General features: G+C 50.0%; 9 protein-coding genes across 9 annotated transcripts, besides 8 other annotated features; all 9 read right to left on the bottom strand.

Moving 5' to 3' along the window:
- Positions 1 to 24,694: part of a sequence feature (sequence corresponds to BAC RPCI93-2H8) that runs on past both edges of the window.
- On the bottom strand, positions 506 to 4,375 carry Tb927.4.2990 (hypothetical protein, conserved; the record flags this gene model as incomplete). Its single annotated transcript, XM_839356.1, has 1 exon — positions 506 to 4,375. The coding sequence occupies one exon, from the start codon at positions 4,373 to 4,375 to the stop codon at positions 506 to 508; it is 3,870 nt and encodes a 1,289-aa protein (XP_844449.1).
- Positions 4,519 to 4,555: a microsatellite.
- Positions 4,756 to 5,580, bottom strand: Tb927.4.2980 (hypothetical protein, conserved; the record flags this gene model as incomplete). Its single annotated transcript, XM_839355.1, has 1 exon — positions 4,756 to 5,580. One exon carries the CDS (start codon positions 5,578 to 5,580, stop codon positions 4,756 to 4,758), a length of 825 nt encoding a protein of 274 aa, XP_844448.1.
- Positions 5,768 to 5,788: a microsatellite.
- On the bottom strand, positions 6,566 to 7,573 carry Tb927.4.2970 (chaperone protein DNAJ, putative; the record flags this gene model as incomplete). The annotated part of the gene is made up of 1 exon (XM_839354.1): positions 6,566 to 7,573. One exon carries the CDS (start codon positions 7,571 to 7,573, stop codon positions 6,566 to 6,568), a length of 1,008 nt encoding a protein of 335 aa, XP_844447.1.
- Positions 7,632 to 7,651: a microsatellite.
- Positions 8,366 to 8,410: a microsatellite.
- Positions 8,493 to 8,858, bottom strand: Tb927.4.2960 (hypothetical protein, conserved; the record flags this gene model as incomplete). Its single annotated transcript, XM_839353.1, has 1 exon — positions 8,493 to 8,858. The coding sequence occupies one exon, from the start codon at positions 8,856 to 8,858 to the stop codon at positions 8,493 to 8,495; it is 366 nt and encodes a 121-aa protein (XP_844446.1).
- Positions 8,873 to 8,895: a sequence feature (AT_rich).
- On the bottom strand, positions 10,242 to 13,118 carry Tb927.4.2950 (mitochondrial DNA polymerase I protein A, putative; the record flags this gene model as incomplete). The annotated part of the gene is made up of 1 exon (XM_839352.1): positions 10,242 to 13,118. One exon carries the CDS (start codon positions 13,116 to 13,118, stop codon positions 10,242 to 10,244), a length of 2,877 nt encoding a protein of 958 aa, XP_844445.1.
- Positions 13,435 to 14,421, bottom strand: Tb927.4.2940 (hypothetical protein, conserved; the record flags this gene model as incomplete). Its single annotated transcript, XM_839351.1, has 1 exon — positions 13,435 to 14,421. The coding sequence occupies one exon, from the start codon at positions 14,419 to 14,421 to the stop codon at positions 13,435 to 13,437; it is 987 nt and encodes a 328-aa protein (XP_844444.1).
- Positions 15,490 to 15,518: a microsatellite.
- Tb927.4.2930 (hypothetical protein, conserved) lies at positions 16,156 to 16,971 on the bottom strand (the record flags this gene model as incomplete). The annotated part of the gene is made up of 1 exon (XM_839350.1): positions 16,156 to 16,971. The coding sequence occupies one exon, from the start codon at positions 16,969 to 16,971 to the stop codon at positions 16,156 to 16,158; it is 816 nt and encodes a 271-aa protein (XP_844443.1).
- Tb927.4.2920 (hypothetical protein, conserved) lies at positions 17,905 to 20,805 on the bottom strand (the record flags this gene model as incomplete). Its single annotated transcript, XM_839349.1, has 1 exon — positions 17,905 to 20,805. One exon carries the CDS (start codon positions 20,803 to 20,805, stop codon positions 17,905 to 17,907), a length of 2,901 nt encoding a protein of 966 aa, XP_844442.1.
- Positions 21,171 to 21,203: a microsatellite.
- On the bottom strand, positions 22,188 to 23,942 carry Tb927.4.2910 (hypothetical protein, conserved; the record flags this gene model as incomplete). The annotated part of the gene is made up of 1 exon (XM_839348.1): positions 22,188 to 23,942. One exon carries the CDS (start codon positions 23,940 to 23,942, stop codon positions 22,188 to 22,190), a length of 1,755 nt encoding a protein of 584 aa, XP_844441.1.

The following is a 24,694-nucleotide window of genomic DNA, read 5'->3' as shown; positions in this document are numbered from 1 at the left end:
TTTAGGCCCTACTACGATCAGTCAGTAAACACATCCAAGATAATCAAGGAAATTGAGAAGGCAAATCAAGAAGAGAGGAATGTTAGTTGATATGGCATCGGCTGCAAGCACGAGTTCCGAGTAACAGTTTTTTTACACTACAAGAAGCGGCCTGACGACAAAACATGTACAATTCCAATTGTATATGTGGGAAAAATGAGTCTCTCAAGCTTGTGAAGAACAGGAAGGGGAGTCACATACACACCGGCTATTCAATATACATACGGATACACTCTCCCCCTCCCTTTCCATCTAGTCAGTTTGTTCTAACTTTCCACTCACATTTTCTTCTTTTGCCGAATTTACATATGTTCTGCCCGCTGTTCATCGGCTGCGTGCACCTACTCGTATCACCGACGCATTAACCATACGTGACAACAACGTCAGTAGCGCACTGATATTTACTCAGACGGGTGTTGGGCACCCATGCGTGCGAATTTCCTTCCCTCTCGGTTCGCCTCTCTACTTATCGCTTGAGTAAGGGCAATTTATTCCTTCGACCCCTCAAAGGACTGAAGGTTTGAGAGTTCGGTTTTATCGGGCTAAAAGAAAATGACACGTTAATGCCCAATACACGATGTGACTGCTGTAATAGGTGCTTCAGTGTCTCATTTAACACGGTAAGCGTGTACTTATAAGGGTCATCACATTCGTCTGCGGCGCTTTGCTGGGACGATTGGCGATTGTCCCTTCGTCCACTAGATCTTGATAATCCTTCACTTCCCATACTCATTGTGAGCGCTGGATCCAGCACACCCCAGGTTGATGGTGATGACGCACACGCCCCGGATGAGCTTGCTCTGGATGGGAGACTTGTTCTTCGACTGGGCGAGAGGTTTCCAAAAGAGCCGCTTAGTGCAACAAGCACTCCAATTACCACGTTGAAGAAACACTCTCCGCAAGAGGTGATGTAGAGGTTTGTTGCTAGTTCCTGTTTGAAGTGATCGACTACTCGCTCTGTATATTCTGACATGATGGCATCAGTGCTCCTACATTGTTGCTTTTGCGGTGCTGCCCACTGCGCTGCATGCACTGTGGGAAGCTGGCTAGCAAAACCGTTCCTTCTCATCCACCACACCAAGTCCCCCCGCAAAGGATTGTTTGTCCAGACACTTTTTGGGGTTTTGGACCTACGGTCGGTCCCTGCCGGCGCCGGTGAAGTGGCTCGTTCGCTGCTAAACAGTTTGAGCCGCTCCCGCAAGTGTCGCGGGGCGTATAAGACTTCTGTCTTGCTGTTGTTATCTTCAGCCACCTCCATGGCGAGTTGCTTCAGAAGAAGCCTTCCCCGTGTCGAGGACTCAACAGACTCGTGTGCAGCCTGAGTTAGAGCAGCTTCACCACCAATTGCTCTGTATGACACGTCCATCAACGTGCTGATTGCGGGGCCAGAAATTTCAATACCACTGTCTTCCCCTGTGCTAGATTGTACACGATTCCACTCGTATCCGTCAGAAGCATGCACCACCGTCGTTGCACGAATTCCACTAAAGAGAAGAACGCCTGTGCGAGCACTTTTTACGCGCAGCGTCGGTGCCAGTGTAAGAATCTCCTCCGGCCACTGTAGCGCCAGCAACTTACTATCAATCTGCAGTGCAGCTTCCAGCGCACGGAAAGCATCATTGAACGCAATGATATACGACGAAATGGAGTCTGTGTTGACAACATATCCATCATTTGCCAATGCGACCTCCTGCACCGTAGAGTTATACTGCCCACAGAGTTCTTTATACAACTCATTTGTTACTAAGCGGGAGAGTGCGCTTAGACCCGCAGCGGCGCAGAAAAGAAAGCCCAATTTTCTCTTTTTCGTAGCATCTCTTGATGTTTGCGTAAACAACCATGGCACACGGATTGCCTGCCTGACGCTGACGTGCCATGCCGCATCGTGCAACGCCATCATTGCTGCCTCGTTGCGTTCGAGAAAACCCTGCTTTTCCACTAACATGTGCTGTACATCCACCCGCCGGATGTGCGGGCTTTTAAACACCAGCTCTTCCTTCACGGATCGTTGTGAGCGCCACATTTTTTCCTCACCAGCACCCTGAACCGTGCGTTTGTCACCCATTTGCTGTTGGCGACGGTAGGCATATTCCTTGGGCAAAATAGAGTAGATATCTGTCAGGGTTGAGCCCTCTCCGAGAAATCGCACTCCGTAGCGTAGAATGTTGTATTCATCACTTATGACGTTAGACTTTTTCGTGTAGAAGCTGTCTACTACACCTGCCGAGGCAATAATTTCACCGCCGCGGGCAATATCGCACAACTTGGCTGACAGGGTCACTGCCACCCCCGCGCATAACCTCATGCTGCCCATCCTTCCTCCTGATCCAGTGTTACCGGCTTCACCATCATCACTGGTGCGGCCCTTCAATGCCCTACTGGAACCATGACCTATCGTATGAATCTCTCCCACGGCGATTCCTGCCCGTACAATACACGTTGTTGTTTTCTTTAGTTCACACGACTTGCTCACAGACGCATACGCCTGGGCTGCGAAGCGAAGGGCCTGACATGCCTGGTGAAATGCAAATGTCACCACATCGCGACTGTTTCCATTCACGTAGAGTCCGTCGTTTCTATCTCCGCACGCCACTACCTCACAGTGAAGCCGGTCATGTAAGTCAAGCTTTTCATTAACACTTAGCTTTCCACCAATGACTTGTTGCCACGCCTCGTTTTCGCCAATATCAACCGTGCATACGAAACAAGGTTGCCCCGGCATAATCGGCCGAAATCGATGGATGTATCGATCTTCTCCCTCCATGGCAACTCTTTCATGATAGGCACTTACTTCCTGGAGTTTAAGCCACTCGTGCTGAGCCCTATCCTTTTCGTTCTTCATTATTAGTAGTGAGAGCACCTTATCACCTACTCCCTCTTCACTAGGGGACAAGGTGTTGAGATGATCCACCCAACCATTGGCGGGTGCGGGTTGTTGTCCCTGCTGAGTAGCCCCTGCCAAACTCACGGGCCCGACTCCCTTCATTACCCCGATGACGTCAGGCACAACTTCCTTCACATCTATTATTTTACGCGCAAAACGAGGTACTGGGTCAACCATGTACGGCGGTATTCCGCGGCGCCGTTCCAGGAACGCGGGAAGAATGGAACAGAAAAGTTCATTGGGAGAATCGTTTACGGGCACGATACTCCACTGGGCGCCTAATTTTGCTCGGACGGATTGAATAGTTAGATGATCCGTGGTGGTCGTCTCGTTTGTGATGTCGTGCTCCCTCGAGAACATTGAACACCACTTTTTGTTGGCTACAATTTCGCCGACTGGTGCTTCCTCAAGCGTTGTCACCAACGCATCACGAACTTCCTTTCCGTAGTACAACCAGGAGCCAGTGATTGGATCTACTTCCACCCCCGGGCTGCACGTGTACAGGCACGTGTGAATGCGTGGGCCACTGTAAATCAATTCACCAAAGTCCGTGACGGGTGCAAAGTGAGGGATCTTTATTGTGCGCGCTGGCCAGTCAACTTTCAGAAGGGCCGAGTGACACTCCCCCGCAAACCTCAGGGCGTGAGTTGCACAATAAAAGACAAACACCTGAAGGTGTCCTTCGAAGCAAACGTGATGGCCGTTGTGCTTCACCGCGAGGTCCTTCAAAAGTTCATGGTACACACCCATGGTAAAACCCTCTGTCCCTCGGAGGGGATACGTTACACTGGCCACAGTGTGAACGACGAAAGTTGCATCATGCAACGGTAGCCTTAACGAGTCGAAGCGAGGTTGGAAATACATGTCGTCATGCGACGCCATCAGTACCCCTTCAAGCTGCTCCAGTCGGCCTCTACCGGCAGCCCGGACAACACAAATGCGTCTGGACCTTTCTGTTGCCAGCTCCGCGCGAGCTTTGCGACGCCGTTGAAGAATGTCGTCAACAACACTTGACTTCAGTCTGTCATTCTCCTGCTGAAGCCGAGCACACGTCTCCTGCAGCCTCTTCAGCTCATCGTTCAACATAACCACCTGCAATTTATTTTCGGTATCCATTCTCACCAATTCACACCGTTGCGTCTCCACGGTACTGACAAGTTCCTTGTTCCAATCTATTACTTGCTGAAACTCCTCCCTAGATGGAGTGTATTCCGTCCCACATCCGTAGCCTTGTGACCTGGGTGAGAGAGGTTGTTTATCACCCCCACTATTTGACTGTTGCCGTAGTAATGCCACCTTTCCCTCTAGTTGAGCAATGTGACGCCGAGCCGCCTCGTATTTGGAAAGAAGTTTTGTGTACTGCTCAACTGTGTACACATTACTTGCAGTCTCCCCAGAGCTTCTTGGAACAGGAGTTAGTGAATCATCCCTACAACCCAGGGAAAGAGACATTCCTCTGCCGTATATCCGCCCAACAGGAAACGGCGCGCTACAGATGCTTCTTTTTATAAGTAATAAAGAAGAGAAGACAAATGTTGATGTCTACGATTAGATTGCATAACGAAGTGACCACCCTTCAGTTCCCCAATAAAACGACACACACACACACACACACTTGCCTACACACACACATATATATATATATATATCCTCATGTAAATATACAGATAGGTAAAGCAAAACTTTCCCAGATACAGCAAGGAAGATTCCGGGTAACCCAGTACTTGTAACCCAACAAATCACGAATGATGGATTTACGCCACTTTTACACTAAACGATCACAGAGGTGTCCGCGTGCACACCCCCGCCTGACGGCGCATAGCAAGTAGCAATCAGATTAATGACGCCAGCGTGCTTGACGGCTCCTCATTCACCACCTCGTTCCTAAATTCTTCAACAATACTCACAACCAGTGGTGCGGGTGGGATGACCAAAGTACTTTCATTTCCTCCCTCCACGGCGATGTATCCTGTGCGATCCCCCACACTTCTCCTCACGGCATCCAACGTCTTCTCCGCTTCCTTCCGCTCTGCCTCCAAGAGCCGTGAGTAAACTTCTGTTTTGAAGATACGCTGCTGCAGGTGTTCCCTTTTCTCCCGGATCTCTTCGAGTATCTTCAACACCGAGTCAACACTTTGTTGATTTTCACGAAACCTCTCCAGGTCACTTTCGCTCCACTCGGACCCTCCCGCAGCAGTATAGTCATGCATCTCCATCATGATCGCTTCCACACCTTGACTCAGAATTTTCTCTTTTTCCAACACTGCCACTAATGCCTCCTCACATCTTCGTAGCCTTTCATTGACGTACTCCGCCTCGTGGTCGAGGCTGGTAAACTCCGTCTGTATTTGTTCCGCGGCCTGCAGTTCACCTCTACTGACTGGTGAGCCCAAGATATCATCATCTTGAGAGGCACCGAAACCAAAGGACTTAAACCAATTTATGTGTGAGCTCCATGCAGACGGCTGCGAGTCACTGTGCACGAGCCCCATTTCTGCCGCTACTGAGACACACCACCTAATAAACACAGCGGAGACGGCGATGGTGTCTTTCAGGTGGTAGAGATGCAAAGAAGGAAGATACGAAGGGATTTCATGTTTATACATGTATGCAGCCGTTTCCGCCAACACACGAACAATAAAAGTTAATAAGAACATAACATACAACGAATACAAGTGTATGTATGGGGGGGGGGAAGATGGTGAAGTAGGGAGCCACAACCACAGCTGGGGACGAGGTGTATGTGGTAATTGTGGTTGTAAACCCGGCAGCAGAGGGAAAAAAAAACACAAACGGTGAAACGAGACTTGCGAGTCACAAAATGGGGCTCAACCCCCTTTCCATCACACACACACACACACACACTCTCTCTCTCTCTCTTATTCTTTCCCTCTTTCATTCTTGTTTGTATAAGGGGGTTAGAGAGTTCCTCCTCTTGAAGTAGGATAAATATTACGGAGATGTTTACCCCCTTAAGAAACGAAGACACTATATACCCACCGACAGGCGCTACCACGTCTATTTACTCATCTATGTGGCTACCTTATGTAAGCGATGAAATACGCTATTTTTTTACTCTTCGGACTGATGAGCCGCTCTTCCCAACTCCCTCTCTTAATTCTAGTCAACGAATGAAAAGAAAAAAAAGGATTATGAACAAGACTAATGCCACGAAACTTATCTGCAGTACCGCAGTTACTTGACGATACCAATTCACATTTCCACACAGCATCTTTCCTTTGCCTAAGACACACGTCGGAACGGGATGCATTTGCAAACAAGAACACTACAACTATCATGAGAGGTGATAAGAGGACAAACGGGACACAATATAAAGGGTAGGAGGAGGAAAAAAAAAAAAGGAACAATATGCGTTCCTCTATGGATCGCCCTTCCGCGGCATCCGTGAAACAGCGCCGTACGAACCTCCCGCAGCTTCGGATGAGGCCATGCCAAATCCTCGATAGAGGCGTTATTCAAATCAGATTGACAGAGCCACTCTTTTTTCCCTCCCCACTATCCGGAAACAGACACAGCTGGGAGAAGGTTTGTGTGCGTGTGTGTGTGTGCTTAGGGGAAGACACGTAAGAAATAAAAAGAAAGTTGCGTCAGATAACCCCAATCACACGCTCAAACGGCGCTCTATGCCACAATTCGCCGCTTACCCTTGTGACGCACAAGGGCGTCGCTAGGTCCAAGCTGCACGTATTTGACTAATTTTTTCCATGCCAGATCCTCAAATTGCTTTATAGCACAGCGAATTCGCACTTCTGCGAGCATTTGTGATATGATTCGTCGTGTTGCCCCTTCAAAAACGTACAACGCTAAGCGCCGCGCTGCCTCAACCGCCATTAGACGGCAAATCATTTTGTCCTCATTTGACAGGAAACAGCGACGGCGCCTCCTCACGACTTGTGCGCGCCTCTCTGATGTGTGCGATGTTGTGGCGCCGGGGGAACCCGCTCGAGAGGTGTTTAACGACTTATTTTCTCCCGCCACTCCATCAGCACCTCTGCTTGCGGGTGGCGGGGGACTACGTGGCGAAGAAAAGAGAGTAAAGGGCGGTTTCGGCTTACCCTTTTTGTTTGCAACAGGCTTCGACCAGCGTGAAGTCGTCGCGCTCCCACGTTTCTGTTGTCGCCTGCTGTTTCGTGGTGAGGCCTTCTTGCGGCCCCTCGCTGGGGTGGGGGAGTTTGTTCCGGAGAAATCCGGTGCCGCCGACGCCGACGCCGACGCCGGCTTTGCCGTTTTTGTTCCTTTCGCTGCTGTTTTAGTCTGCTGCCTTTTTTTTCTTGCCGTGGTTTCCTCTTCCTCTTCTTCCGCAGCATCTGACCCTAAACCGTGTTTCCGCGCCCACGCTTCCCGCACACGAGCAACCTCAGCCCGCCAGTCAAAGTTTGCAGCATCACCACTAAGCCTGTACCCTCCTAAGGCTGCCATACGTCTGCAATTCTCCACTGCTGCTTCGTAAGCCGCTTGCAACTTTTGGAAACGTTCCTTCGTGCCAGGCTCATTTGAGCGATCGGGGTGAGTGGCGAAAGCAAGTCTACGGTAAGCAGCGCGTATCTCCTCGTATGTGGGATTCGCGCGGAGGCCTAATGTACGCCATGCGTGCAACATGTGTTCAGGACGGTGACCATATGTTGTCATGCCACACGCTATTGAGTGATTCACATTATTGGGTTAAGGGTCAAAGAGGAGAAATGATTTATTATTATTATTATTATTTTTGAAGGAAGGAAGGGCAGCCACAGCGTTAAGGACTTAAGGGGGAAAGTAATGGCAGTGACAACACAATAGTACGGGAGCACCACCTGACGGAGAGAAGATTAGAACATAATGTTCCCTTGCAGTTCATCATGAGCTTCACCTGCCATTTCTCCGCACAATAAAGGGAAATCGGTGACATCACCAACGGAATGGAACAACCCAACAACCGAAAAAATAATGATAAATAACTGCACCAACTGCAACGCAGAGTCTTAAAGACATGGCCTGGTTTCGACATTGAGGTCCACAATTAACGAAGTCCTTCAACCTCCTTACAGCACAACACGGTATGTGAGATCATTGCTTGGGTTGATCGAACGACACACTTCGTTTTCACAGTGCTAAGGTTTGCAGGCCTTTCGCCAAACCCGAGGAGGTATTAACAACAGTTTTTTTTTTTAAATTTCTGCAAGGCGCCACAAACACGCAATCGTATATCAAGGAGGAAAGGTTACTGCAGCTACCACGATACCTTAATGCTTCAAGATGTTCCATGCTTCCACTCACTTCAACTGTCGCCACATTTCACGAGAATGCTGTACACTGCCACCCCAACTACGAGTTGATGCGGTGCCTGGTCACGGCGAATATACGTTGCATCCCACCCGTACGGCAAGCTTTTGCATGGGGGTTTGATACAAATACGGAACCCAAACAACTGTGATGTAGCCTTATATATATATATATATATATACAAACATATATACATATACGTATGTTCACTACATCCGCACTATTGCTGCGTTATGAGTCTCTATCACCACCTCTTTTCCGTATTCCACACACCGTAACCCAAACCCTAATGTCTGGCATACCGTTCTTTCAGAATATCTCTTAAAATGAGCTGTGCCCGTTGTCTTCCTAATTCCTCTGCTGTGAGCACGGGGGCGCTAACAGCGCCGTTTCCATTCATCTCTTTTTCTTCGCCCTCGCTTTCCTTTTTGACCTGTACCGGGGCCTGCGGTACACTCCCTTTTTTTGCCACTTGTGCGAGGGTACCGCGCAGTCGTTTCAGCGTTGCTTCGGCATTCACACCTGACTCAATGTAATCCGCTACAGCGCCAAGTAACTCGGCGTCTAATGCAGTGTCGGTGCAGGGTTGGAGCTGCTCAATATCTGAAAGGGCAATAGAAAGTTGCTCTACCAGTTCATCGCGCGCATTCATGAGAATCTTTCCGCTATTATATATATATAATATATATGTACGTGCCACTCCTCTCACCCCTTGACGGCTTGCACTTACTGGATTAACAAATGTAAGCAAGAAGAAAAATGTACTTCTTGAAAGGAGGTGCAGACTCCCGCAATAAAGAATATTGTTTTGGACGTGGCCACAGGACTTCTTTCCTCCTCACATGATTTCTCGCTTCTCTTTCCTTTTTTTTTTTTAAAGTACCAAATGCACCCAACCAACCGAACGAAGATAAGACAACATGAGCATTAACAAGAGAGGACCCAGCTGTCGTCAATAATAAGAAAGTATACGTGATGACAGTAATATATTGACAAAAGTCAATATCTGGCGGTGGAAGCTGGCAAAAAAAGTTTTCTTTTCTTTTCTGTTTTCATGCGTACGTGCCCTTCTTCCTACCTTTCTTTTTTTTTTTTTCCAATACCTCGGACATAAACTTTCTGAGATGTTTTTCCTCTTGTCTCTCTCTCTTTTTTTTTTTCCTGTAAGCCAGTGCATATTACTGTTGCTATGAAAAACATATATAAGAAATATAACTCCAAGCAATAAATTCTCTCTTTTTTTTTCTTGTTTTTTCCTTTATATTTAAATTTCCGCAAGTAACATCCCTACTCTGATGCAACTATAGCGAAGCTACAGTTCAGAAACTATGGAGGCAAAAAAGAAAAAATTGCGCAGAGCAGCAGGTTAAGAAAGGCAGTTCAGCGCGGCATCCGCTGACTTTTGACTTTCTGTACACCGTGACTACTCATTGCGCATTCTTAGGAGTTATTATCGATATGACAAATAGAAATAGTGGTGATTCATATACACATCTACACAGGTGAATGGCAAGTGAGCGTATGAAATGAAATTTTTTTTTTTCGAAAAAAGAAGCACCAAAAGAGCGAAAAGGAAGAGCAAAATAACGCAGTAAGCGAGGCACAATTAACAAATGGAAGGACGACTCTTCTTCAGCCCTCACCACTGAATTGTTACCTCGCCAACACATGCCAAGAAACTCTGCAACCATTCATATTATGCAACATAGTGCCAAACAAACACTAGTGCGACGCCCTCATGGAAGAGCAACGAGGGTGAAAATATAAAGGAAGGGATCATTTCAGTGAAGATGAAGCAAAGATGTAAAAAAAAAAAAGAAAGAGCGAATAGCGATAGATAGCCAAACCACACACTTACCTAGAGGGAAAGGGAGTGCACGACCTAGAGAGGGGAAGTTGTTGCAATATCTCGCTTCTATCGATTGCCTTCTGTGTGTTTCTGTTTCCTAAAACCGATTTATTTACGGCTATTATGGAACCTCCACTATCCTTTCTCTACGCTACTAAGCCACTTGCCGCCTTTTATCACAATGCTTCAACTCGGCACCCGCAGTCCTAGTGCATGATCCACTGTCCATTCCTCCAAATCACCTAACAGCCGCCCGACTTTTGTTGTGACAAGCAGCGGCACCAGCAGTGAAATAGGATGTGCGAAGGCATGCATTGCAGCCGGCACGATGCTGTGGAGCATGTGGTTGGGGACGGATAAGATAATTTCATCATGAACCTGTAGGAGCAACCGAACGTCAGGTGCATGGGGTTGCAGCACCTCACGCTCCACGGCGATCATGCCCAACTTCATCACATCCGCGGCACTTCCCTGCACGACGGTGTTGAAGGCCTGACGTTCCGCATGGGAGCGTTTCGTAAGCACGCGATCGTTTATGTCAGGTATAGATCGGACCCGGCCGCTCAGCGTTCGCACGGAACCGTCACTTCGACACTGATCAATGATGCGCCGCTGGTACGCGTCAACGGTGGGAAAACATGATTTAAAGAGTGAAGACACACGCAGCGCCTGCTCCACAGACACGCCCATTTGTTGCGCCAGTCCGCGCGGTCCCGCACCGTAGAGTATACCGAACACCACTTTTTTGGCAAGGCTCCGTTCTTCGCCGGTAACGCTTGTTTTGCGGAATATAATCTCAGCAATCGAGCGGTGGATGTCTCCAGATTTCGTGAGAACATTGATAAGAGCTGAATCGCCCGATAGATGTGCCAACACTCGTAGCTCTACCTGTTCATAGTCCAGCGAGACCAACGAATACCCGTCGGGCGCCCCTAAACAGCGGCGTATGAAACTCACCTCCTTCTCTTGCACGGGGCCATCGCTCTCGTTTCCTCCAGCATCGGCAGCGTTAACATCACCGTTGATGTTTTCGTTGTTGCCATTTTCAGAGTCGGCATCGTTAGTGTTATTTTTCTCGTGGGTTGCTACAAGTTGCGTGGACCGCGGTAGGGCCTGCATGTTGGGCTCCACAGATGTCAGCCGCCCCGTTTCGGTACCTTCCTGCACCAAATTGGGGTGCAGTTTCGCCCACTTCGCTTTGTGACGGTCGGATGCGTTCGGTATTGCTTCCTTGCCTTGTTCACTGATGCTGAAGTCTGTGAATTCTCCATCACCTTCTTCAATGGGAATCGCCATCTCCATAAATCCAACGACGTACGTTTGTAAAAGCTTCGCCAACTTCCGATACGCGATTAATATGCGTGGGAACTCGTGGTGCCGTGCTAGAATCCTCAGGGTTTCTTCTGACGTAGACAACTTACCACCTCTCGTTAATATGAGGGAATTGTTCTCTGTGGACCCTTCAGTGCCCTTCGACACAAGGTTTGGGCCGAGCTTCAGCACCTCATACAGCGCAACCCTGCAGTCGTCTGCGCTCTGTATGTTAAAGTTCGTCATAGAGGGGATCATACTGCGAGCCTCACTTCGCAGCTTCTCCATTTTTTCTGCGCAGCGCGCCTTGAAACCGTCCACCTCCACCAAATTCACGTAAAAGCCGTTCAGTTTCATCGCCGCACACATGATGGAGATGCGCTTCTCCTGCTTGAGAAAGGCTGGTAACAATCCATGAGATCCCAGCCTACCGTAGAGCATTCGGTAGAGCGGCTCCATGTAAAACACGCGGTGGCTAACGGCCTCTTTACTGCCTTTGCATTCCGCGGCGTTGAGCCCTGCCGGGAGCCCTATTTGCTGCTGGTACGATTGAAGGAGCTTGTCATAGTCCGCAAACTCGGCTGTGTCCGCTGATGGCTCAAGCATCCACGTCATGAGGCGGACATCAGACACGCACGAGGTAAAGAACTTACCCTGTTTGTAGGACAACAGTGGAAGCAAGAGGCAGGGGGCGTTGAATGTAACAATTTCAACACCCGGAAGTTCTTCAGCAACTCGCACAAGTAACTCCAAACCAACAGCCGCAGAGTAGACAATTACATCGTCTTTCCACCGTACGACGAGGAAACTCACCTCGAGATGGCTTAACTCAGGGTTAACGCCGCGCATGAAGTGCACTTTTCCGCGCGAAGAGGAGGAAATGGTGAAGTTCGTCTGCCCTTCGCGCGTTGCAAAGCCAACAAATATCGTGGGTACCTGGAAACGATTAGGGTCGTTGAGGGTATCGCGTGCATCATTGAACAATGCGCTACCATCCAACTCTTCCTTGAATGCCACCTGCAGCCCACGCTGCGGAGACGTTGCAGGGTCCACAGGCAATTTGAACAATGTCCTCTGAGTTGCACATTTACTTGAGTGCCGCGACGTTACCGTTGCTTCAGCATTAGATAATGTGGAGGACTTACGGGCCCTCGTTTTCGTCTTCTTTTCAGATATTTGTTGCCCTGCTTCTTGCTGCTGATGGGTTGCGGTGCTTCCCGCCCCCTTGTTCAAAACAATATTGTTGTCACTTGTAGTTGATCGCTTGTTCTTCGCGCTGTCTCTGGATAAGCCGTCCTTACCGGGAACCCGCTTTTGCGAGGGGGGAGCAGAACCACCACCAATAATTTCTGTGTCCGTTGTTACGGAGCTAGGTGTACATGTATTGCTTGTGCTTTTGCTGCTTGTCTTCTCTTTTAAACGCACTGCGTTGAATATTTGTTCTCTTGTTTGTCCGACACGCGACGTCAACACCGCCAACTGCTGACGAAGCGACTCCTGGACACTCGCCGTTTTGGTGATTGAAGCATCGTTTACCATCTGCGACTGCGTGGAGCTGCTTGTGCATGAGCTCTGAGACGTGGCTGAAGCCAGGTTGACTCCTATATCAACACCAAACGCTCGCCACTTCTCCCTATTACTACCCGACTCCACGCCACCGCTCTTCGTAGGTCCGTCATTTTCATCCCCCTGTTGGAAATGTGTCAGCTTCACGGAGACGTAGCGTTGGTACGGATGACCATGTAACGACATTTTTTATGTGTATAAGAGGACACTACAAAAATGAACAACGAGCGTTAGGGACAATAAGAGAGAACGATTGTGCTTGATTTTCACGGCAAATAAGCAAATACCTGAAGCAAATGTGGATGATGGGCTGCGCCTTATGACCATATGCTTGGTCCCGCAGTTTGTAACTACACGTACATCAAGCAAACGAGAAGACATGATTTGGAAATCAACAGAAAGTCACCCTAACCCAAACACCCACCACACGCCTTCACAGCAGACCTCATCCAGTTATTCAAGTTTTAGGCTCCTTCTTCAATCCCGTTCCTGACGATAATTGTCACAAAAGGCTAACCTCATCGCCACTTTCCATCAGCGTCACATACGGCGCAAAATATACCTCTTTCGGTACGGGCCCACACGAGATGATGCGGTGCAGCACGCTCTGCCAGAGAAACCCACCGCTTCCGGCATCCACGTCAGCTTCCTCATAGGAAATGCGTTCCACATGTGGCTCTTCTGCTTCCACTTTGGTTCGCTGTCCCCGGAAAACGCGCAGTTCACCACACTTGCTGACATTGGGGGATTCAACATGTTCTTCCTTCATTTCGTGTCTTCCACTTCCTACCGATGATGTCTGTGCTGGAGGCTGCTCACTCCACCTAAATCTTAGGAAGGCTTCCTGTTTGAACTCCGCAGAGTCGTCCCCGGCATCGCTGCTATGCCGCTCAAAACAGCGGTTTGCGACCTTTTCTCCGTAGATTCCATGGTCTTCACTCCAAAGAAACACCCCATCGGCGGTGCAATCCAGTGAGAGAACCAACGGCTCCTCCCAAATAAGTGGTGTTCCGAGCACCGCAGCATCATATGCCGCCTGTTCTTCTGCAGTCTGTGGGCGCCAGGGCTTCAACCAGCGACCACGGCTTCCCACCACTTCCATTTTTCGGCCGTCGTCAGCGTTCCCACTTCCACGTGACGGGAGGTAATGAGGAGCCACTGATAACAACACGTGCGGCTCTGCACTGGGGGAGCGGAGATGGAAATCCGCATGCCACTCCCGGTAGTCCTCCGGTGAGCGGGATACAGACGACTCTTCGACGCCTTTACCGCAAGTGGTACTGTCACTTCGCGTCACTGAAGTGAGACCACATCGGGCACTGAAGGCATGATGAGTGCGCCACGTGGTTGCCTTCAGCCCGTCCTCCACTGTTTCGAACGCACGGCCGGCGGCGTCAAGAATGCTATCGGTAGAAAAGGGTTTTAAAAGACGCCTCGGTTCACAGTAGAGGCCTGGCGCCGCGCAGTCGAATACCCAACATTTTTTCATCGTTTTCGCAGCTCTGTTGCTTCCGCTGGAGTTCACAGCTACGCATATGTATGTGCTAGATAGCGGGCGCAGAGGAGAATGTAAAACAGCAAACACCTAACGTTGTTCCATACACCACCCTGTAGTGATGCGGCCGCCTTTGTTGGGACGGTAAGCGTGTGTGTGCGTGCGGGGCAATGAAACACAATTGAGTACAAAAATATGCAGACAAACAAGAATTGACAAAACCATAAATGAAATGACAACAACAAAAGTATCAGCAGCGTCAAAACAGCGCCGACAACAATGACGGGGTCAGTAGGACGTGCAGCGGAAGGTTGAAAACCCAACGAAATAACACCCCAATTCAACGATTAACATGCACGAAGTAATTATCACATAATGATAGTCAAGTAGTGCCAGTAATATTAGCACAGCAAGCAGACGGAGGGAGTTGAGCTACGCTACATATGGCCCGAATCCCCTTCAGCTGATCTATCTATATATACGTTTGTATGAATTTGTACACCCGATATTTGACTGTCCGGGTGACTGGACTTTTTCTACAATATCACCCACATTTTGTCCGTAGCGCCGGCACCTCCCAACTCGTCCGCCCCCCTCCCCAGATCCCCTCGCATATTGGCTCCACGTAATGTGTGACCGCAACATCATCGGGGATTGTTCGCTACTGCCACACGATGATGGCTGCCGAGCGTTCCCGTCGGCCCAGAAGCACAACAGCATCGATGGTCCAGCTTCTTCTTCGGCACGTTTCCCAAGACTAAAGTTATGCAGATTCTACGGGCGCAGGAATGTGACGCACTACAAGCAACGGGGCAACCCGGCACCTCCCTGGTAGAATATTGTTAATTTATCGGAGGAGCCCACGCTGAGATCGCCTGCGTTGCCGTACGCAGTGGAACTCAGCTTCGTTCCCACACTATTACGGGACATGCACACCACCGCTTCCACCGGAAACTATGGAGTGTGGGTGCGCAAGCGCAGCATATCCAGAACTGCAACCGTTGAGTATACCAAACATACTTGTTCCCCACGTTGCAAGCAGGCACCTGTGGTGTACTGCCGCTTTCTCTCTCTCTCTCTTTCTTCCTCTCCGCGCTTGGCGAATGTCCGTCCGATCCCTTTCCGTGCTGTGTTGAACGGCGGGCTCGCACCAGTGACTTTCTGCCACTTTGCACGACTTCAGAATACCCCGGCAACGGGCTCCGTAGCGGCTGAGCGTGTCAAGTCAAGAAAAATTGCTTTGCCGTGTAACACACACGTGTCCGAAACAATAGAGTACAGTCACGTGTGGAATTCGCCTGTGCTGATCGACTTCAGCCAAAGCAGCCAAGATTTTTGGGTTCTTAACCTTGTTCGCTTTTTTTTTTTTGCGCTGAACGCAGCGGTTCTCCCCTTGAGTAAGCGGCTCTATTATCAAGACATTGTAGTGACAGGAAAAGAAGATAAAGCAAGGGAACAAAATACGGATAAACGAATCTGACGAATGAGGATACCAAAGAATGGACCACATGTACATGAAGTTTCTGCCTCTTTTCTTCGTTACTTTGTTCACCAAGATTGATACCCCATTCCACCAAAACTATTTCCAAAGGAGAAGTGTTGCAGAAGATAGCTGCCGGATTCCTTAAACGATAGTGACATTCGGGCTAACGCGTTCAACGGTTTGAACTACTAAATCATCTCATTCCTTCTCTGTTACTTTCGCGTGCCTCCGCTTTAATTACCCAATCACTTGTCGGGTCCCTTTCCACTGCCCTTTGTTACACCAGGAAGATGAAGCTCATCGCCATCCCCAACACCACCAGCACCTCTACGCATCGATTCATGGGAGTAATACCGAGTGCCGGGCATGCCATGTGGTATGGAGCCCGCATCACCAGCCTTATCGCTAGTACTGCCAACGCTATTATCGTTCCCTGTAGTTTGTTCGTCGTTATGTTGCACTTCCCCATTCGCTCGCCGCCACTCAATCTTCCCCCGCATAGCGTTGGCCATCGGGCACTTTTTGCTGAGTTGTTCCGCGAACGCCATCATCTCCTCCTCGGAGGTGTTTGGAGCGTCGATATAACCCACCACAACGGTCTCAGACCCCACTTGTGAGCCTGTCTTCCGTTCCTCAACCTGCATTGTTACGCTCTTCACATCAATACCCTGTTCAACGGCCACCTCTGCCGCGTGCGCGGCGGTACAGTGCTGCAGCAACGCCAGGGCTCCAGCATTCGTTGATGTTGCCTCCTTCAGTCCCTTAAGAGCGGCGGAAGCACTGGCCATGAGACGCTCCCTGAGGCTCTTTCCCTCCATCGCCCGCCGTGCCGCTTCCTGAGCTACTTGCTGCCTTTGTCGAAGGATCTCTTCATAAACTTGGCGGTGCTTACGGCGTTTGTTTGCTTGTTCCGGGTTAGTTTCGGCTCCAGTCAACGTTTGACAAGCCCTTGCGGTGGAGGCAATATATTCGTTCGCTTTAAAGCGCAAGAATATTGCTGCCTTCCCCAGTTCCTCGGAAAGTATTTGCCGCAATCCAAACTTCATCGAAGAGCGGCGCATTGTATCTGCAGAAAAGAGGCCCGAACAAACTTGCACTAATGTGCGCAGTATACCACACAAAAGCCACTTCAGCGCGGCTTTTGGGCTTAACACCCCGTGATTGCCACCCAGTTGCGGCCGTCTGCGGCAAAGAAGAGGGAGGGAGAAAAGAAAAGTGTACCAAACATTGCGAAGAAAGAGGAGAGAACTGACACTGTTGAAACTATTCACCACAAAAGAAGCATGGCGCTATGATCGGAATCGGAGCGACATAAGTTGGCGATGCCGCACTTCTTACTCCGAGCCGGTTATTAACCTTCACAAGAAACACTTGGTACAGTTGAAGTGCCACACACACAAACACACATACACGTAAGATATACACATGCTAACACATAAATATGGATGTACAAGTTCTCATCATATGCAAAAGGGGTGCAAATAACGCTTTTCCAGCAACGTTGACCCCAAGAAGGTGAGTGTTTGTTTCTGTTCTTCCCTCCATGCACCCATACTACGACTTTGTAAAGACGCAATTATACAAGTACAGACAATTATTTTTTTTGTAATACCCGACATAACCGTCCTAAGCACCACATCTCCCCTCCTCCCTTTGTTGTCTTCCTCGGCTTCCTTACGTTGCTCTCGGAGAGAATGGAGGGGATGGCGAGCTAAGAAAAAGAAAAAAAAATACACGCTGCAGAGATAACCGTACAGATTAACCGACGCAGGAACAAGGATCGAGAATACAGGTTCCCATCATCTCCCTCTTCCTCCCCCTTTTTCCCATACTTTCTCCCCCCTCGGAAAGGCTTCCGGGGTTTATAAACATATATTACATTCAAAACAACACTCTCCACAGGAAAGCCCACTACCCGACCGCCACGGCCCAATTTCTCACCATCGTTGAATAATGTAAATAGGAGAGAAAAATAAATGTAGGTGCCGCCAAGCCTACAGTCGAATGTCCTTTTGGAGGAGCTCGACTTGCTTTGCGACGAATGGTTTGTCTTCACCCCACACGCCAGTGCAGTACTCATTGGGTGCGCGCAATGGAGCCTTTGGGTTGTGAGTGTGATGCTCCAGCACATGAGTGAGCAGTGCCCTCCGTGGCGGAACCATAGGCGGCGGCGGCTTGCGGTGTGGCTGCTGCACATCTTTCAGTGGCCCTATTGGCCCTCGTGTTTCCGTAGCGTCGGAGAAAGTCACGCTGTTTCTCGGTAGGCCGGATTGCGGCCTCTGTGCCACTTGTCCTCCCCATCGGCCGTACCCAACCACAGTTGCGGGACCCGGCAGCTTATCGGCCGAGGGGTGGCTGCGGCGCAAATACTCTTTGATCTCTGCTACTTCGACATCGTGTGGGGGTCGTGCACAGAGAGGAGGACCTGTTGGCCCACGAAAGGAGCCGACGTCGGTTCTCTTAATCCTGAAGGACGGTGGTCTGGAAATCTCTGACACATTCACCTTTTGCGCTGCCTCTTCCTCTTTTGGGATTGACAAGCTGTTGCATATGGCGGGTGGCTTCACAAAGCCGGGACGGCTGTCAAGGTCAGCCGCGTACTCCTCGGGGACAGGTCTCCTCCTATCGAAGTAAGGAAGACATGAGAGGGCATCCTCCGCCGCCATCCTGCGCAGTATTCGGCGCCTCTGTTTTTCCACCTTTGACATGTAAATGTTGTAGTGGTCCACCAAGTCCTTAACCTTCTCCTCGTATGTTTGTGGCACCCGAGTGGGATTTACCTTTATATTGCCCTCGTCCTCCAGTTTCCTGAGCAGTGACCTCACCGCCGTCTCCAACGTTACCCTCTGCGAGGCGATTTCGGCCTCCACGGAATTACCCTTAAGGAAACTCTCATGTTCATCAAGTGCGCCCATAAACAGCTCACGCGCCTCGTCATTGTTTAGCGATACAAAGTGAATAAGGCGACACAGCATATCATAATCACACAATTCAAGCGATTTCTGGTACTCTTGCGGTAGTCCTGTGTACGTTAACGTCGCCCGTTCCTCACTTCCCACATTCAGCCGCCTTCTCCACAGGTACGCAAGTTTTGAGCGCACATCACGAAGCAACTTGGCCTTCTCCGCAGCAGCTAATTCCATACGGGTCATGAATTGTTCAGCTACGATGTCTTTATCTACTTGACGTTGCATCTGGTCGGTGGAGGCGATTGCATCGCAACACACCTCTGTGCTACGCCTAATGACTTCATCCAAGCCCTCGAACATCTCATATTCGATCCTGTCGATCCTATGCCGCAACTCCATACTGAACTGGCGACCAATCTGAAACGCGTAGTCAATGTTCTCCTTTTCCCGCTCTGTTGCATCACGCAATGTCTCGTCTGCAAGTTCTACATGTGTCACACACTCGTCGAGGGCGGCCTGCTGTGCCTTGATTATTTGCCTAGATTGGTTGATCATGCGCTGCGTGCGGTTGAGCAAATCGCTAAAGACATTCGAAAGAGACGCCGCCTCACCACACATTTTGTCAACTGAACTTACAATATCATCTGTTCGCATGTCTTTAAACGTGCCAATACTACACGAAGAATAGAGATCCGCAGAAAAAAAGGCCTTTATCCGTTCGCTTTCACTTCCCTCTTCCTGATCTTTGCGCCTTATTCGTCTCTCATCTTCATTTTCCGCTGTCGGTACAGCATTTACGCACGACAGCCTCCTTCCCTTGGGTGCTAACTCTTGATGAATGAATGGAACCTCTGCTTCGAGTATTTGGCTCTCTTTCATGGCCTCGACACCGTTCTTCTGCACGGTATCAACTAGAAGAGCTACTTGTTCAAGCATCTGCATCGCTGAATTCTTTGCTTGCGCCAACTTGCCGGTAAGCTCTTGCTTCTGTTTCTGCATCTCGTACTCAAGTTTCTTGATAAGGTTTCTCTGAGGTTGGAAAGAGTGAATAAATATGCTCATCATAATTTCGTCAAAGGCTTCTTCTTGTGCCACTTCGATCTCTTTGCGTGCCGTCTCCTCATTCTTCACCAACACCGCGGCTGCCTTCTTTCCACGTTTACCACGTGGTGAACCCCTGCTCGCCAAGCTGACGGTGCTGAGGCGTCGACCTGAAGCGGGTTGTGCTTCGGAGTCGGTTCTTGACAGGTCTTTAGCAGACGCCGCCTTGATCGCCAGCGACTGTCGCTGTTTGCTTCGTGACGAGTCACGTGAGGATGACTTTGTCTTCGGTTTCGTCTGTTTTCCATGTGCAGCATCTTGTTTGGCGCTCCCTTTCGACTGCGATCCGCCTTTGCTGGCGCTGGATCTCCTGGTGGGGGATAATGCCGAGTTTGCACCCCTGGGCTGCAGCTCTGTTGACCGCCGGCGTTCCGCACCTCCCTTCTTTGCAGCTGAAGGGGACCCGCCACCCTGCCCCATCGACTGCTTACGGTGGGCCGTTGAGTCGTCGCGGTTTGTTGGTGAAGAGTGTTGACGCCTACTTGGCGACGAATTTGCAGCCGACTGTTGGCCCTTATGACTGCCGCCACTGCCTTCCCTATGCCGCGAGGCCAGCTGCTGTCCGGGGTTTCGACCCGGTTGCTGCGCCTCGTTGCCCTGGAAATTCTGTGGGGAACCCGCCGTGTCGTGCCTGCGCCTAACGGAAGACAAAGGCGACCTTCCATCCGTTGGAAGCGGTACACCAGTGCCCCCTTGCTCGCTGTCACTCGTGATTGAGCCACTTCTTTCAGCAGGGAAAATGCTCACACGGGGCTGACGGCGGTGTAACGAGGCAGAAAGGTCTTCGCTCGCATCTTCCGCCGCGAACGACACAGTGGGGAACGATGGGGAATGTGCAAACAGCTTTCCGTCATTAACATCCTGTGCGGGCGGCGTACAAGTCATTGCAGATTCACCAGCAGATTTAGCAACAATAGTGCCAGCGGACACCTTCGACCAACTAATGACCTTCCTTAATTACGCACAGTACCACGCAAAAGGGGAAGAAAGCGTAGCGAAAGGTAATAGGAAAATAGGGGGAAGTGGTATGGTGAAAGAAAACACCGGCCATTGCAAGTACGGAATGCTGTAGGAAAGTTAGTACTTGCAAATTGACGGGGACGATGCTGGAAATGACAGTACATAAAAGAATCAACACACGCATCCTGTAACCAGCTGTGCGAAAAATTTCAACCCTTATCATCCCCGTGAGCACCCTGCGCTGGGTTGCGCGCTCCGTGCACCGCGTGAGGCCTTGTGATTCGCACGTTTATACATATATACATATATACACATGTACATATGTACATCTACGCACACTCACAGAACCTTTTTTTTTTTGCGCCCCTTATACATTCCCACAGCAAAATTGGAATAAAGGACGCCACTGTTGCCACCAGCAGCGTGACACCTTCCCATTTATATATTAGTTATCACATACACGGTGAAAATGAACAAAAAAGGGGGTGATGAAATGTAAAGAAGGGACCCATAGCACGGAGGTGCCCACGTTGCACGTCCTTGGGGGGAGGGGGGCTGGGAATTGGGAAGCATAACCCGGCAATTTGTATGGGATTCCGATGCGTGAAAGTAAAAAACCGACACGGAGCAATCACCAGCGGAAAAATATCGATACGGCTGAAAATGAGCCGAATAAGATGCTGGTTCCCACCTCTCAGCCACTTGTACGGCTTGTGGTAACAAGAAACATTCCTCCAGTAAACACGAGTCCCTTCATTTTCCCTGCTTCCCTCCCCCGTCGTACTGCTGCCTCTGGCACATTGTGGCACTTTCCCTACTTTCGATACAAACTGCAGTGCAGACTGCCCAATCCAATCTTCATCCACATTTCGAAGCCGCACACTTTTCTATGCCTTGGGTATCGGATAAGTGTGACAAGGGATGTGCTGAATCGAACGCTATTGCGGAATGACAAAGAGCATCCTGTAAAACACGTTCCATCTGCCGTGGAGTGGGAAGACATTAGCACTCAAACGTGTTGGGGTGGTAGACCTCTTCATTTTCATTATTCCTCTCCTGTTGATCCCACACTTTCCTGCTCCCGTTACCACTACTTCAAACACGCAGAAAAGATCCACGCTGAGTTAAACACCCTTTGCCATCCCTTTGTCTCATCCATACCATCTAGTTGCGTTACATAGCACTGCATTGGCTATGCGGTTAATACCCGACCCTGACAAAGTAAATAAATATACTTATTTATTCCATTATTTTCGTCTACGTCTCGTTGCTTCAGCCCGCAGGTCGACCCGACTTTATTGGCTGCCTCACACTTCTCCTCCATCTGCAATAAGACAGTAAATATGAGGTTCCTTTCGCCGCCGCCGCCTATTCACGACCTCCTCGCCACTGTCACCCTTCGCGCTTTTCGCCTTTGTTTCACTAGACACCCCATCTGAGTGTAAATCCCATGACTCCGAACTGTCGTAGTCAATAAGAAGAACCACGCGAGTGGTGTAACGGGGGACCGGTGGAACCCGGCGGGCCGATAACTCCCGATCTGTGGCTGTCTGGCGCTCTTCCTCACTTACTACCTGTGCCACCGCTGTAGTGGGCTCATTGCTTCCTGACTTGCGCGAATGCCGCTGGAGCACGGACCTAAGGAAGCCATCTTCGTCGAACCGGACACCTAGCGCGGCATCACTACGGGGTATACAACTCGCTACCACGCTCAACAACGGTTTCAGCTCGAAGGGCATGGAGAGAGTGGCCGAGGGCGTGGTTCCCTTGTTTCCCGATGATGATGATTTCCTGCCCTTGTGGAGATTTACAAAACCAAGGAGGTTGCCACTGACAGTACTCTGCTTCATCAAGTCAAGAATATCCGTGACCGACTTTTTAATATTGCATCCTTGCACCACCGTTGTGTCCGGCAACGATGGGTCGTTCATGTAAACGTGCGTGATAGCGTGGCATGCCGGTGGTAATGCATGCAACCTCTGTGATTCCTGTGCTTTTCGCAGAGCTGCAGTCTGCCACTGTCTCAACGCCATAACGCGCCCGAGAGCCTCCAGCGCCGCCGCGGAAGGTTCTGCAGGCGATGTGCCTCTGCCTTTTTGAACCTTGCTATTTCGCTTTTCACTGGACTGACGACGTTTGGAGTTTTCATTACCTTTCTTTGAAGCCAATACCGTTGACATTGCATTCCTAGGCAGCACGTCAGCCGGCGGTACGAGGCGCTCCATTTCCCGTACGTGAATGTAGTGAACGTTGTCCGCGCTTTCCTCGGACAAGACGCGAAGGGCGATATTATACTCCCTCGTTACAGCATTCCGCTGCTCCCTCCGTCGACTCCGGCTCTCTCTTCTCGCGTCCTTTTTGTCCTTACTATTTGAGTCGTTGTCAGTGATACCTTCCTGACCCTTGTGTTGCGAACGTGGTGCCTGAGTCGGCGGCTGCATAATGACCGACTGGTCAACTTTCTTCAAATGCCAGTTGACGCAACGCTGGTCCTTCGGAGATGTGGCAAACATGAAGGCCAAGGCATCTGACACCACAAAGAGCTTCAAAACGACGGCTCGGTCGACGAGGCAAACGTTTTCCCCCTCCCGCTCCTTCTTTTGAGTGTTTTTGTCGTCGGTAACACATGGGAGACATTGGGCGGTTGAGCCCTCACTGGGGTTACACGACTTGGTACCCGTCACCGCTACTGCTTGCTTCCCTTCCCTGCTATTGCTACACTGCTTTGCTTCAGTGCAGGGCTGACTTGACCTCTTGCTCTTTGTGCGTTTGTTATTACACATATGTGGCTGTTCCTCTTCCTTGTCTTCTTCTATGACGCTTGTTTGCACTGCAGTGGTGTCCACTGGCGACTCCGCTGCCCTAGGGACGTCTGTGGACGACTTCTTTACGGCGTGCGGCATGCGCGGAAAAGCACCAAGTTTCTTCGAGCCACTTGATCTTCGCCCAATGAACTTCGACGATGAGTAGAAGGCCGAGAAACGCCAGATAGGTATGAATGAAGAGCCGGCTCTCCACGGGGCTGCCGGCGGCGTGGTGGCTGCTCTAACACAACGCCTCATGATGTTCTACGTGCCCAGAGAACAAAGGAAAGTGTGGCCGATAGTGAAACGGCGACAAAGCCAACTCTCACTTACGGTCGTGGGTGATTAACCAGCTGTTCTGGTGTGCACGCGAGCAGATGCGGCTATTGACCAACGTCAGCCAGTAGTCAATACAAAAAAAAAAAGAGCGACTCGTTTACGGCCTCGTGTTGACTTGGTCCCCTTGCCCCCGCTCCTTTCCTAAAGTTTTGTTATTACACTTGTACTTACTTCCGTCGGATGAACAGCACCACAAGCACTGCTCAACGTTTGTCATGCGAGCGGCGAAATGCAAAGGATGCCACGGAAGGTGTGTTAAGAGTAAAGAAAGCATATTGGAAAAGAAACACGTGCTCCACATTATCAAAGAAAGTGAGACAAAAGAACCATACCACCGCTCAACCGGGTAGAATCACATGAAGAAGGAGAGTGCAGATAAGAAATACAGTTACACGCCCTTGCCGTCAAAGGCAACGCTTGGGTGGCGTCGAGGTAAAGAGCTTCATGGAGGAATGGTTGTGTATGTGAGAGAGAAGGGCACGCCGTCCCCTCCCCGGTACACTCCCTGTGGAGGAAGTGAGTTGGTGCGTTGTGTTTCTCATAGTCTTATCTAACGGTGACCACCGCAGCACTCGCCCCGCCAAACCACATTCTTCCTCGTTGTTGCTTGCAGTGAGTTCCTGGTGTCGGAACCGTACTCACATCTCGATATGTGGATCTTAGCCTTCTTC

The sequence above is a fragment of the Trypanosoma brucei genome, chromosome 4 (assembly GCF_000002445.2).
Source record: "Trypanosoma brucei brucei TREU927 chromosome 4, complete sequence".
Taxonomy (NCBI): Eukaryota; Euglenozoa; class Kinetoplastea; order Trypanosomatida; family Trypanosomatidae; genus Trypanosoma; species Trypanosoma brucei.
This window is presented reverse-complemented; position numbering and strand designations above follow the sequence as displayed.